The 12,808-nt window shown below is 39.5% G+C and overlaps 3 protein-coding genes across 4 annotated transcripts; 2 read left to right on the forward strand and 1 right to left on the reverse strand.

The window, feature by feature from the left end:
• Positions 1-57: 57 nt before the first annotated feature.
• Positions 58-871, forward strand: APC10 (anaphase-promoting complex subunit 10). Its single transcript, XM_088044107.1, has 2 exons — positions 58-227; positions 275-871. The coding sequence occupies exons 1-2, from the start codon at positions 119-121 to the stop codon at positions 721-723; spliced, it is 558 nt and encodes a 185-aa protein (XP_087900233.1). The 5' UTR covers positions 58-118; the 3' UTR covers positions 724-871.
• On the forward strand, positions 725-8,257 carry clos (closca). 2 transcript variants are annotated; one of them, XM_088044101.1, is made up of 16 exons: positions 725-917; positions 963-1,100; positions 2,006-2,166; positions 2,211-2,805; positions 2,853-3,134; positions 3,187-3,386; positions 3,434-5,408; positions 5,454-5,687; positions 5,733-5,890; positions 5,937-6,192; positions 6,239-6,491; positions 6,539-6,722; positions 6,768-6,978; positions 7,023-7,196; positions 7,243-7,529; positions 7,575-8,257. In XM_088044101.1, the coding sequence occupies exons 1-16, from the start codon at positions 809-811 to the stop codon at positions 8,121-8,123; spliced, it is 5,766 nt and encodes a 1,921-aa protein (XP_087900227.1). In that variant the 5' UTR covers positions 725-808; the 3' UTR covers positions 8,124-8,257. The 2 variants fall into 2 exon arrangements, with proteins under 2 accessions (XP_087900227.1, XP_087900226.1); XM_088044100.1 differs by having other exon boundaries at positions 5,454-5,890.
• Positions 1,069-8,489, reverse strand: LOC148170318 (RWD domain-containing protein 2A). Its single transcript, XM_088044106.1, has 2 exons — positions 8,378-8,489; positions 1,069-1,943 (listed from the first exon to the last, which is right to left on the reverse strand). Exon 2 carries the CDS (start codon positions 1,939-1,941, stop codon positions 1,114-1,116), a length of 828 nt encoding a protein of 275 aa, XP_087900232.1. The 5' UTR covers positions 1,942-1,943; positions 8,378-8,489; the 3' UTR covers positions 1,069-1,113.
• Positions 8,490-12,808: the final 4,319 nt, after the last annotated feature.

Consider the following 12,808-nt stretch of genomic DNA (forward strand, 5'->3'; position numbering starts at 1 on the left):
CTCCCTTGTCATTGCGTATGATTGGTTGCATACTCAAATTGATTGGTATTACAGGTATCTGTCATGACAGTACAACAAAATTGTTTACATTTTTTTCGAAATTTGAACTTCTTTGGAAATGGCATCGAAGCCTCCTCATGAAGTTGATCCAATTAAGAACGAGCGCAGTGGCAGCGTCCGCGAGGTTGGTTCTCAAGCCATTTGGAGTTTGTCCTCATGCAAGCCAGGTATTGAGGTTATGTTATGGGGCCCTCTGGTTAACTCGATTTTTTAGGTTTTGGGGTGGACCAGTTGAGAGATGATCGCGACGACACTTATTGGCAGTCCGATGGGCAGTTGCCCCACCTAGTTAATGTTCAATTCCAAAGGAAGACTACAGTTAGTGATATTTATATTTATACTGATTATAAATTGGATGAGAGCTACACTCCAAGTAGGATTTCTATTAGAGTAGGGAGTCATTTTAACGATCTTCAAGAAATTGAGGTCGTCATGTTGTCAGAGCCGTCAGGGTGGGTGCATATTCCTATTAAAGACATCAGGGATAAACCAATTAGGGTGTTTATGATACAGATTGCTGTTACTAGTAATCATCAGAATGGAAGAGACACCCATATGAGACAAATCAAAATTTATAGCCCCATTGAAAATCAGGGTTTAGCTATTGATAATTTTATGAGATTTTCTACTATAGAGTTCCAACAGTATGCTACAATAAGGTAGTTTTTAGAGACGTTTTTTATTGGATTTTTGCTGGCTTTTATAAAAAGTTATCTGTCCACCATTTTGTGTCAAGAAATCATGAGAGATGTTGCTGTTACAATTAATTGTACTTTCGTTTTTATTTATAAATGTCTTTAGTTATGATACCTTAACTAGTGTTTTTTTTGAAAATCTGAAAGGCCACCCTTTGCTTGGTATGTTCTTGAATTTTTTTTCCTGACCTGACCACTCCTTTTTAGCTGAGAAAATCTTAGATGATGTCTCCAAACAGTTCATTGATGATCAAATTAATCATTACGTCACTTTGATTACTGGAGAAGCCCCCCAAAGTAAGAAAAAACGAAGTTTATTGGAAAGATTTATAAGAAAGGGTGATGGTAAATATCACATTTAGTTTTTAGCTTCAACCCCAAAAATGTCCTTAAAAATGTACCCACATTTATGGTCCTCTAGAAATTTGTACAGCTCCCCCATATCCATGTGGTTACATTTAATATTACTACTTTGAAACGCCACTTCTTCAAAAGTCCGAAACTTGAGAAAATCATCACTAGATTCGTTGCACTGTTCACTAATTTTACAAAAAATTCGTTTCCAATTCATGGATTTAATCGTTTGCCACCATTCGTTACAATCACTCGTTGTGCCCTCAACACAAATAATCCCAGGCTTCCCCGGCATGCAGAATCCCGTAATCTTCAACTGCAGAGCCAAATCCACAATCTCGCGTCTTTTACTTTTGCTGTAAATATGATGGGAGTAGATCCAGTACCGCACCAACGTCTCATTCTTCGCGATTTTTTGTTCTTCGTTCTGCTCCAAGACGATGTAATTTGACGCGTTGTCTTGCAACCAGGAAATGGCGGAAAATATACAAGGCTCTCCTCTATCCAAACTTGCGATGTAGTCAGTTATATCTTTATTGATGGACGCGTGTTGACTTTTATTCAATTTATGATTGCGAACGAACAAATCGGGTTCAACGTCAGGGTACTCGTGCGGTAAGTTAATGCAAAGCTCGAACTTCTGGGCGTCGATGATGAGGTTCACAGTGAGGTCGAGATAAGAAGGAAGATCAGGAGTTCGGTCCTCGACGAAAGCGTTAACGTGGGCCAAGACATTGACGTCTTCGACTCGGAGCTCTTCGCGGGTGTACATCGACTGAAGGGCTTCTAGTTCTGATAGTTGAGTTTGAAGGTTGTCTTTTGTGGAGTTCATGGCTGGAACAAAAACTAAATTAATACGATGATTGTACAGAGAAGTGAGTTCTTTTCGTTAACAGGAATCTTCCTGCTCAGTGACGTGCAACCATCCGCTACAATTCCCGTTAAATTCCCGGAGGATATTCTTCTTTTTCGTCAGGATTCTAGATGGTTCGCTGCTGCTCTAGAAAGTCTCCAACCCAAAGAAAAAGCTAGTTCTCTAGTCATATTCGCTTATGAGGTACCACTTCTTTTTGTAACTCTCTTTCTGAAGTAAAATTTTAGGATGGAAACTTCACGGAAAAAATTCGCGTCCCTGTCACTAATGGGGTTCAACTTTCCAGTATTAATAATCAGGACTCTACTTTGATAGCAGTGGCGGAGTACGACTCCCCCAAATACAATTTCCACAACAAGTCTGTCATTTATCAACTTCAAGGTTCTGAACTCACAAAAGTACAATCCATTGACATGGATTTTGCAACGGATGTGGTTTTTTGGCGCATTCACGATGAGATTTACATGTCTGTGGCTGACTTCATGTCGATTAACAATGGTACCCATTACGAGATTGAAGTTCCGGTTTATAAATGGTTGGGCAAACACTTTGACTGGGTGCAAAATCTGCCCAGTAAAGGAGCTAAGAAAATCACTCCTTTTGTCGTGGACAACGCTAACTTTCTAGTCGTGGCCAACTTCAGAGACGATGATGGTAACACACAGATCTACTCGGAGATTTACAAGTACGACTTCCATGAAGAGAAGTACCAACTGTTCCAGAGGATTCTAACAAAGGCTTGTACAGACATCAAAGTTTTTAGCTTAAGGGAGAAGAGGCGGAAAGACACGTTTTTGGTGGTGGCGAATTCGTACGACCAAGGTAAAGGTACCACCGTTTGAGATCTAATTTCTAAAGCAGAGTTGCAGATAAGGATGGGGAGCCAAACTACGAAACTGACTCAATCATTTATAAACTCGTGAATGAATATTTTATCCCATTCCAAAGCGTTAAAACTAATGGAATTCAACAGTGGCTACCCGTGGAGATTAAAGATGAAAATTCCCAAAAATTCGTCCTTTTTGCCTCGTCTCGTTTCGACGGGATCAAATCCTTTCAATACGATGGCTGGTCCTTCATGGAAACCGCTTTGAAACTACCGGCAGTACAAGGAGAATTGCGCTTTACACCCTTCATGAACACCACTTTAAGTGAGTTTTCCTCAAATAAAGTTTTCCCTTCAAATAAATGAAATTATTTCAGTCGTGATTAACAAGGATAGTATCGGCAAAACTGCCAACGTTTTCTCCTTGGAATTTTCTTTCGAGAAGAACGTTCATGAGATCTACAGTCAGATGACGTCGTGGTGCGACCAAGGGCTCAAAAAAGTTGAAACGCTAACCCAGAGCGACCTCTTTGACGCGGTTTTAGGGAAACCCCAACGAGCTGATATCGAAGAAGAGGTAAGTTCAATTACTATCATTATCTCAAGTGTTTGTATTCTTCTCAGCCTGAAGATAACAGTGAAATTGAAAGACAAATCGACTCGCTTTCTCCTCTTCTCGATAAACTCGACGCGGACGCTCCTCGTGAAATCGATGCCGATGAAATCGTCTTCAACAGCATCGCGTTTATTTCTGATCTAAACGCAGGTAAAATCAACGAACGCGTTTCAGACGACATTCTAGAAAACGCTATAAACATCAGTAAAAGCTTCGAATTAGAACACGTTCAAATCTCCTCTGTGGAAGTTGAAGAGTCTCTTTCACTCAAGAAGTTGAATGGACACAACGCCAGTGCTTTAATCCACAGTTCCGATAACCTGCTTCTAGATTCTGTCACTATCCATGGTACTTTAACAGTACCAGAAGGTGTTAACAGTCACGGCCGCATCAATTCTATGGTTGTGACACCACAAAACGTACTGCTGCGAGAAGGTGACCAGAAGTTTACGCGGCCTCTTAAGAGCAATAATGTTGTAGTCGACAACATGGCTGCCCAGACAGTCAACGGAGAAAACATAGCAGTTGTTAAACCAGTCAAAATCGAAACCATTGGGACTTTGCGGGTGAAAAATCTGACTATTGGTGGTTATATCAATGATGTCGACGTGCCAACTCTTGAAAAATACTCTCTTAAGAAGAAAGGAGATCAAACTATTACAGCGACTTTCACTTTTGATAGCCTCCACGGTCGTGACTTTGATGTCTTTGGATCTGTCTCTGGCAAAACTCTCTCGGAATTGATAGGAACAGACCGCGGGAGTTTCAAAATCAACCAAACTTTATTTTTCAAGAACGACATCTTTATCAATGACTTTAGAGTTTTGAGATCATTTGCTGGCACTGAAGTCAAAGATGGTAAACTTGATCTTCTATTAAAAGACCACCCTGAAGAGCAAGAGATCTCTGGAACCAAAGTCTTTAACGACGTGGTTATCTATCAAGGGATTTTTCTCCAAGGGAGGATCAACAGCAGAAATTTAGACAGGATGAAGCCTGTGGTGACCATCAACGAGAACGTTTTCTTAGAAGGCGATAAAACAATCACTGGACGTTTTGAAGTCGAAGGAACCATCAGTGCGAATGATGTGGTAACTCCTGGAGGCATTTACTCCTTCACGAGGTTAGAAAAAGAAGGTCTTCGCTTGGATGCCACGGACATCGAGCCCCATTTGTTCTTCATTCAACAGTTGAATGTTGATGAGATCTTCGTTGATACGATCAACGGACAGAGTCCTCAAAGTTTCGTGGTGTTAGGAAGTGATGAGTCTCAAATTATCCAAGGAGAAAAGAGATTTTTAGGTGATTTACACATAACTGGTGATACACTCGCACAGAACATCAACAGTGTTGATGTTGAGGAATTGGACAACAAAGTTTTGAAAATTGAAGGAGATCAAACTATTGAAGGCAAACATCACGTCAAGCATTTTGTAGCTAACACGATCTTGAGTAAAGAAACTGTCTTTACCAACACCTCTCATGAGAATATGACCATCAATGATGATTTCCAAGGTGGTGTTATCAAAGCTGAGTCACTGTTAGTCGCGGGAACGATCAACGGTCTATCATTCGATGATATTGTTAACGATACAGTCACAAAAGATGCAGATCGTACCGTTGGTGGTCATAAACACTTTAAAAACATTACCATGAAGGTCCTTCACGTTGAAAAAGGAGTAATGCCGAACGAAATCCCTCCTCAAATCAACGAGTTAAGAATTGATGGTCCTCTTAGAATCAAAGACATTAAAATTGATCATCTTCACTTTCAAAGTGAGTGTAATAGTGTGTCACGCGACCGCTTTGGTATCCACGACCTCGAAGATGGGACAGTTGATAGTGACCACGAGTTTGACAAGATCATAGTCCTCGGGGACGCTTTCATCACATCTGACCAAATCAACAACATGAAAATCAGCGATTTGAGTGAAAATACAGTGAAGATAGACGAGCCCCATGAATTCAATTCCGTCATTTTCGGTAAGAACTGTGGCGTTGTTGGTTTTAAATAATGGTGACTTGTAGAGTCTGCGGTGTTGTCACATGGTCCTGTTCTTCTTGATGGCGACATTGAGAACTTCGACTTTGAAAACGTGGTTCTGGCAGACACAGAATCAATCTTTGGCGCAAAAACCTTTAAAAGCAACCTGACAGTCAACGGAACGATCAGATTTAACGGTTTGATGAACGGTCTCAATATAAGCGAGTTTTGTAAATTTACCATGGGGGAGTTGGAGAACAAGAATCTGACTGTTAACGGTTGGTATCAACAATTTGTTTCAACAATTCATGATTGGATTTCAGGTAATGCCTTCTTTGTGAGAGGACCCAATGTTGCCAACATCAATGGGGCCAATATCCAAATTATTAGAGACAAGGCTTGGTTTGGAGATGAAGACACCATCATTAAGGGTAGTGTTGATTTTGAAGACGTCATTTTCAGAGACGATATTGAGATTCAAGTAAGTTGAAAAATGGTTCTCTTCGTTGTGTTATTTTGTATTTTAGGGTTTCGTCGACAACATTAGTCTTTCTCTCGTCGCAGAAAACTACTTCAGTAAAAGTAGAGATCAAACCATCCCTGCGACTTTCACCTTCGAAAATGAGCTAGTTTTTGAAAACAACATCACGGTACCTGAAATCACCCTCAATGGGGGTCTCGTCAACGGAATCAACTTGGATTTATTCGTGCGAACTGCGCTTCTTGACGATTATGACCAAGTTTTTGAAAATGTTGTCTTTTTCGAAAACTGCCACATCAAAAGTAAAGGAAAAAACGCATTTTTCTTTTCTCTATCATTAATTTTCAGACATCACTGGAGACTTTACAGTGAACGGTTTCGACCTAGATAAAGACGTCATGCGGTACGACAAAGTGAACATGGTCACAGGCGCAAAAACGGTAAAGAATTTAAATGTCGAGTCGCTGAATCTAGAGAAGGCTATCAAGATCCAAGATGTGGATGTTCTGGCGTGGATGAAGAACTCCGTTCTTAAGACGACCGGTTTTAACATCACTGGTAAAAAGAGTTTCAGAAACGCGGTGTTCATCAACGGATTCCAGTAGTGAGGTCCCATTTTATCGTCGTTTAATTTCACAGTTTTTTTAGACTTGGAGGTACTTTAAACGGCCAAGAATTCAACGCTGGTAATATCATGTTGAAGGACACCCAACAAAACATCACAGGGTCGAAAACCATCGTTACAAAGCCCTTGAATCCAGTTACTTTCAAAGCAATCAAACTTAAAGGTCTTTTGAACGGCGTCGATATTTCAAATTTGGTCAACAATCAGGTCTGTGTTCTTCTAGTTTTTCGTTTATTTTAACCCCTTTTGCAGGCGTACAAAAACCAAGATAACTCCTTCAAGACCAGTTTATTGTTACAAAACAACATTACCACCACGAACTTGGTGATAAAAAAAATGTACCAAGGAATCAACATGACGGAGTTAATCAGCAACGTCACGAATTTGGGGGTTTTAAATAATTTGTTGCAGCAGTTCGAAGACTTGTTGGATAAGTCGTACAAGCTGAAGAAGTCAATCGAAGGTACAGTGGAATGGGGGCTGTCTCAATCTAACTGTTTTTTCTAGGTCAGGCGTATTTTTTGCACCATTATAGAATAGTACAGACTATAGAAGGGGCCACAAACAGTCGCAAAATTTTGTGTCCTGATGGAGTGACACGTATTGGGATTTTACTAAGCGATGATTCCACCGCCAAAATGGATTTGTACGGTTGGAACGAAGAGGAGCTTTCCATCAAATGTGAGTCGGAACTTTAAATTGCGATTTAATAAATTCAAATTTGTAGCAACCATTCGTTTTCCGCGGCGCCCAGACTATACAGATCAAGTCTTAATGGGACGGTACCTCTACACCGAGAACCATGATGGTCATGGTAATTTTGTGAGAATGTCAAGTTCTATGGACGAAACAGTTCCTATTCATACCAACCGAACCATTTCAACCACTTCGTTTGTTCTTCCAAGTAATGAACCTTGCACCCTTTTCATTTATCAAGACAGCCCCCTTCGAATCTATTGCGAATATGAGAACCAAGTGGTTTTGAAACAGATCCTTCCAGTGAAAGGCTTCAAGGTGAGTACGAAATGGCCGTTTTGTCGTTCTGACAGAAAATTCTAGGCCACCTCCGTCACCCTCAATGGAACTCTTTACCTGATCATCATCACGCAACCGAGAGAGGGTAGTTACCCTCGCACCGATATTTGGCGTTTCACCACGTCATTCCACCTCCACCAAAGTCTCTTCGACGCCCACCCTCAAAGCGTCACGACGGCTTTCTACAAAGGCGCGTGCTACTTAGCCATTGCGTCTGGACACGTCCAAAACGCCATGTACTCAGGACGAGTGGAAATTCGTCGTTTTGACGAAACAGCGTTCACCCCCTGGCAGAGTATTGAACTCGACGCGCCGATCCAAGTCGAGTTCGCCGTTTTACCATCTCAAGAACTCGTTCTTTACGTTCTTACAGATAATCCCACAGAACCTTTACTAGTTTACCGATACGAGGGCATCGGAGGGTTCCAGTTGAAGATTACAGGGTCGGCTTTACCACAGATAAAATACGCGAACTTGTTTAGAGGTGCAGCCGGTCAACATTTTATAGTCGCGCAAAGTTATGATGAAATCAATGTTATCGAGGCGGTTTTTAAAGGTGAAAAGGTAGACTGATGTAATTAGAAAGGAAATTTAATATTTAATAATGTAATTTGTTTTGTCATTGTTTTGGTGTTTTTAGATGTAATGCAATGTGTGATACTTACGATTAGGATAAGAAAAATGGATTAAACTAGTTTTTTCTGTGATTTGTTTGGGTTTTTGATGACCTCCACCCTGATAAGGTGTTATACAACGAAAATTGCACGTCATTTCGAGTCAGAAAAATTGGGGTGTTTTCTAATACGTAAAAAATAAAATTATGGTACCTGCTTGGGGGCTCGAAGCTCGTTCACGTGTTTTTGCGTTGACACTTGACAACTGTTTGTTTATTGATGAGGTTGAAGAAAACGTCAGAAACACATGCGCATTTGATTTGGTTGTATTGTTGGTTGCCTATATTAGAACTTTCATATTTTTGAAAAATCCTGAATTTTGGTTTCGATTAGTTTCGGAAATTATTGTACTGCTCAAAAATGTTGTACTTGTTAGGAATTGTCCTTGGGTGTTCAATGGGTCATCAAATTAGATTAAAATCCAATTTCTATAGCTGTAGTGTCGCCTGTCGGACACGTGTCTCTCGGAAAGTCGCCTGTGTAGCGTCACGTGTCGCTGATGAGATCATATCTTCCGATTGTGTGCTTCCCTATTGAAATCAAACCTCCAAAGTGGATAATGATTGTAATGGGCGCTATTGTACCAAACAAACAAGTTAGTTATTTATCGAAAAAACAAGGTGGAAAAGGATAATAAGAGAGTCCTGATGAAATTAGTACCATGATTGCAGAATACATTAAGAAAGTAAGAAGAAGAGTTTCAAGCCTAGAATTTAATTAGAATGTAAAAGCGAATTAGTCGGTTAATGCGGCTGTTCATGGCTCTTAATAAGATAAGAAGCAATTTGAGACTGTAATAGCGTTAATATCTGAAGCCTCATTTCATAAACATCGATTAAAGGGTTGGAAGGAAAGGCCGGCAATTTCGTACAACGCCATCTAAGGGTTTTCACGAAATCGAAATTAAGGGATTATTTAGTGTACCGCTTTTTAATGATGGGACTTTAGCCCTGTTGATTTATTAAGACCGAATAAAAAACCTCTCAGTCGGATTCCCGGCAAAGAAACCCGGAAAAACCCTCGTCGCGACAACAAAACACATAATTCATTAAACGAAAAAGCTTATTGCACAATTTGTGTACCCCAAGCAATCAGGAGAAAGCCGTGTGGAATCGACAGAGATGCGAGTATGTGTGCAATAAGACAAGAGTGCCGCCCGACCGACTACAATCTAGACTAATAGAACGGATGAAAACGGTCTAGAAATGAGTCTCAACTCTGCACAAGAGCAGATTCCGGCCAGACAAATATCTCGAACGAAATAAGAACAAGGGAGAGACTGATTGTCCTCATTGCCTCGGGACAGGAGTCCGTGTCTGTTCCGGATTGCCATAGGAAAAACGATGTTCCACCAAAAACACGCTTTTTCCACCAACTCGGGTCAATTATTAAAAGACGCCCGAAACCAGCTTCTTACGAATTGAACAGGGACAATATTGACTTTTGTCTCAAGGGGCGCAACGCTTATTGACATTTCGGCGCTCATTGCCTTCCAAGGAACGGGAGCGAAAAACAAACTCTTGCGGGAGAAAAATTAAAAATTCCCGAAATTCCCAAAATTCAGAAACGTGTTTCTTGTTGCGTGGATTCGTCTTCTGCTCGTAATTTAGACTGTCCTGTGAAACACACTACATGATTTATGTTTGTTGTGCGTTTCGTCGGAGTTTTGGTGGAAAATCCCCGCGTCCCGATTCTGTCTCAGGTCCCCGATCTCCGCTCCGGGCAATTTGTCCAAGAAGCGCTCCACCTCTAAGATTCATCCCGGAGTCTCCAGGGACCATCCTAACTATGGCCGCCCCGTTCTATAATAAACATCTATCACGCTGTTTACTTTTCACTTCTTCCAACCTGAATTGACAAACTTTTTCCTGACTAATGCTCACTGTTTAATTAAGCCGTTTTCATCTAACAAATGCAGTAGCCGACAAGTGTCTTTATTGAAAATAAATTTCCCGGCACTTACTGGGGTAATAAAAGCGCTTCACCCTTCGGCCATCTGCACTGTAGTTGTGGTAAGCAAACTTCCACTTGATCAGTCTTTGAGCTGGTCACGTGGCTTTTGAGCATTTGGCAGTTTCCGCTCCCCTCTTTTGGCGTGTGATTTATCGACGAGCGGATCGTTTATCACTCATCTTCGCTACTCTGCCTTTTTGACAGGTGCCCCAGCAAATTCAACTATTTGAAAAAGAATTTAAGATGACTTCATATAACACTAGTTTACAAATTTAAATTTTTTCTTATATTCCGGGGGTCCACTGTGATCACAAAAATCCATTGGGCATAATTTTATCATGTCTGGATTTTTCACAGGATTTTTTTGGTTATGCGTAGGAAAGCATTCATTTGTGGGTAAAATGATTCGCAAGATGCGATAATTTTTAAATTCAAAATTTGAATTTTTGACTAAAATCTGTACAAACTTCAAATTTGATTATAAGCAAGTTTTCTTAATAACTTTAATCCATATCTCTCATAAAAAGGACACAGCAAAGGCTTCTTATTAGCAGGATTAAATAAAATATAGTTTTTTTTGGGCAGTTTATTTGATGCTGATTGTGGTAAATAACGTTAAACTATTACATTAACTTAACCAATGGCTAATCAAATAGACCTCAAACTTATCGGGTAAGTTATTGAGTAAAAATTTAGATATGATAGACACATTTACAACAAAATTTTTAAATTGTATCATGTCAAAAGTTAATTTGTTGTTTTCAAAATTTTAAACACTTTACTTTAATTTGTTACTGCTTCTGTCTACTGTGCGTTTAAAAAGACGCCCTAATAAAGGTACAAGCGGAAATAACTAGTTAGAAATTATTATTTATACTTTCATTTAACATCATTATAAGAAAATAAAAAAATATAATTTTTTAGGCATATCTGGGTTAAGAAAAACCCTGTATAAGTAAAAAACCAGACGTGTTAATTTTTTCTGTTATCAGTTTTGAATTCTTAAAAAACTCTTCTAAATTTAACCCTTTTCATCGTGGGATATAAAACCTTGTAAACTAGTGTAATCTCGGGAAATTTTGAAATTTTTAAGAAGAATTATCGACAATTGTTGAAAAGAAAATTAGGTAGAAACTCCGGTGATTAAAGCTCCTTTGGTTCCTCCTAGCGCCGTTTTAATTTCCGGAACTCTCTTCTTGTTGCATAATCGATTAATCAAAGGTAGGAGGATTCAAGTTGCACATCACCCAATCGACGGACCGAAAATGGAGTCGGAAACCTAGTTTTCCTTGCGGAATAAAAGGGTCCTAATTGCCCCAAATTTTGACTTTGAGTGGAGTTATTGATCCAAATTAATCCAAATTAACTACTTTTCGTTTTCATTTTTGTCAAAAGTATTGGAAGCCCTATAAATCAATCTCTACTTTCAGTACACATTTTGAGCCACAAGTTAATGTAAAATCCTGGTTTAAATTCATGTTCATTGTAGTCCAAACTTCAAAAAGTAACAACTGGACAAACCCGGAGATCAACTCTTCTAACTTATAAATTTGGGATTAAAGACGTAATTTTTGTTTTGTAGTTTTATTCGCACATAAATCTTTTAACGTGAATATTGGATTAGACCTCCTGCAAGGTCCCTAAATAATTGTGCGTTGCGCTGTGTCGGTATATGAGGGTCGGGATTCCCCCAGAGACGCCACTGTTAGGAGTGCTGCAGGTCTTGACGTTCGACACGATGTTTACGATGGGAAGAAGTCGCAGGCTCCGGTCACAGATCCGGAATCCTCCGGGGATTTGTGAACAGTGCAATTATCATAGAGGCGCGATGACACCCGGATTTTTTCTTACATAAATTACTAGTTTATCGACCGGTTTGATAATTGCTCTCTAAGCGCCGCTATAAAAAACGGAATTGCGTTAGTAAATCAAAACTGTGAGAAGTCAGTGAGAATCGAGCCAAGACACAAATAATGAAATAATAAAGCTTATTAAAAGCAGTACGTCGCTTCGATTCAGGCTCCGGCCTCATCATCTGTTTATTGTTACGTGAAGAGTTTTCTCCTCGATTGCGCAGATATTCGGTCGGAGGATGGAGCGTACAATAAGTTAATGGCACATGACTGGATCAAGCCGATAATTGAACATTTCGACGACATTAACGGATTATTATTGAAATTAGGATGGAATTATTTTGGGTTTGGTGACGCAACAAGTCGGGAGGTGGATGAAGGGACATTTGAATATGGAAATTCATGCAGAGGGTTAACTTTAAACACGAATTTAGCATGCACATACATAATTATTCTAGTGCTGGCGGTAATGGCGGAATGCATAGGGAATTTGGTCAGGATGCACAAATTCTTTTACAAGAGCGTTAAATATTAAACAGAATTTCAACGAGCAAAGACATGCAAAAAGCCAATTTTACGCTCTAGAAAGCACAATTTTAAAAATTAGTCGTTTTCATAGACACCAGTCCTCTGAAACAATAGCGATCGTAACGATATTAAAATCATTTCCAAATATTTATCATCAATATTTATTTACCTATTATACTTATAAATTTACCTATAAACGTCAATAATGCGTTGAAAAAGTAAAATTTAGATTTCAAATAAATATTTTATA

Source organism: Gnatocerus cornutus, chromosome 8, assembly GCF_029298725.1.
Source record: "Gnatocerus cornutus isolate USDA-ARS CGAHR chromosome 8, icGnaCorn1.1, whole genome shotgun sequence".
Lineage (NCBI taxonomy): Eukaryota > Metazoa > Arthropoda > Insecta > Coleoptera > Tenebrionidae > Gnatocerus > Gnatocerus cornutus.

Bases quoted from the DNA above. Each gene is read 5' to 3' on its own strand.
- APC10 (XM_088044107.1), top strand. From the start codon at position 119: ATGGCATCGAAGCCTCCTCATGAAGTTGATCCAATTAAGAACGAGCGC. The intron at 228-274 runs GTATTGAGGTTA...TCGATTTTTTAG, and splicing joins TTTGTCCTCATGCAAGCCAG to GTTTTGGGGTGGACCAGTTG.
- clos (XM_088044100.1), top strand. From the start codon at position 809: ATGTTGCTGTTACAATTAATTGTACTTTCGTTTTTATTTATAAATGTC. The intron at 3,135-3,186 runs GTGAGTTTTCCT...AAATTATTTCAG, and splicing joins CTTCATGAACACCACTTTAA to TCGTGATTAACAAGGATAGT. The intron at 7,197-7,242 runs GTGAGTCGGAAC...TCAAATTTGTAG, and splicing joins AGAGGAGCTTTCCATCAAAT to CAACCATTCGTTTTCCGCGG.
- LOC148170318 (XM_088044106.1), bottom strand. From the start codon at position 1,941: ATGAACTCCACAAAAGACAACCTTCAAACTCAACTATCAGAACTAGAA.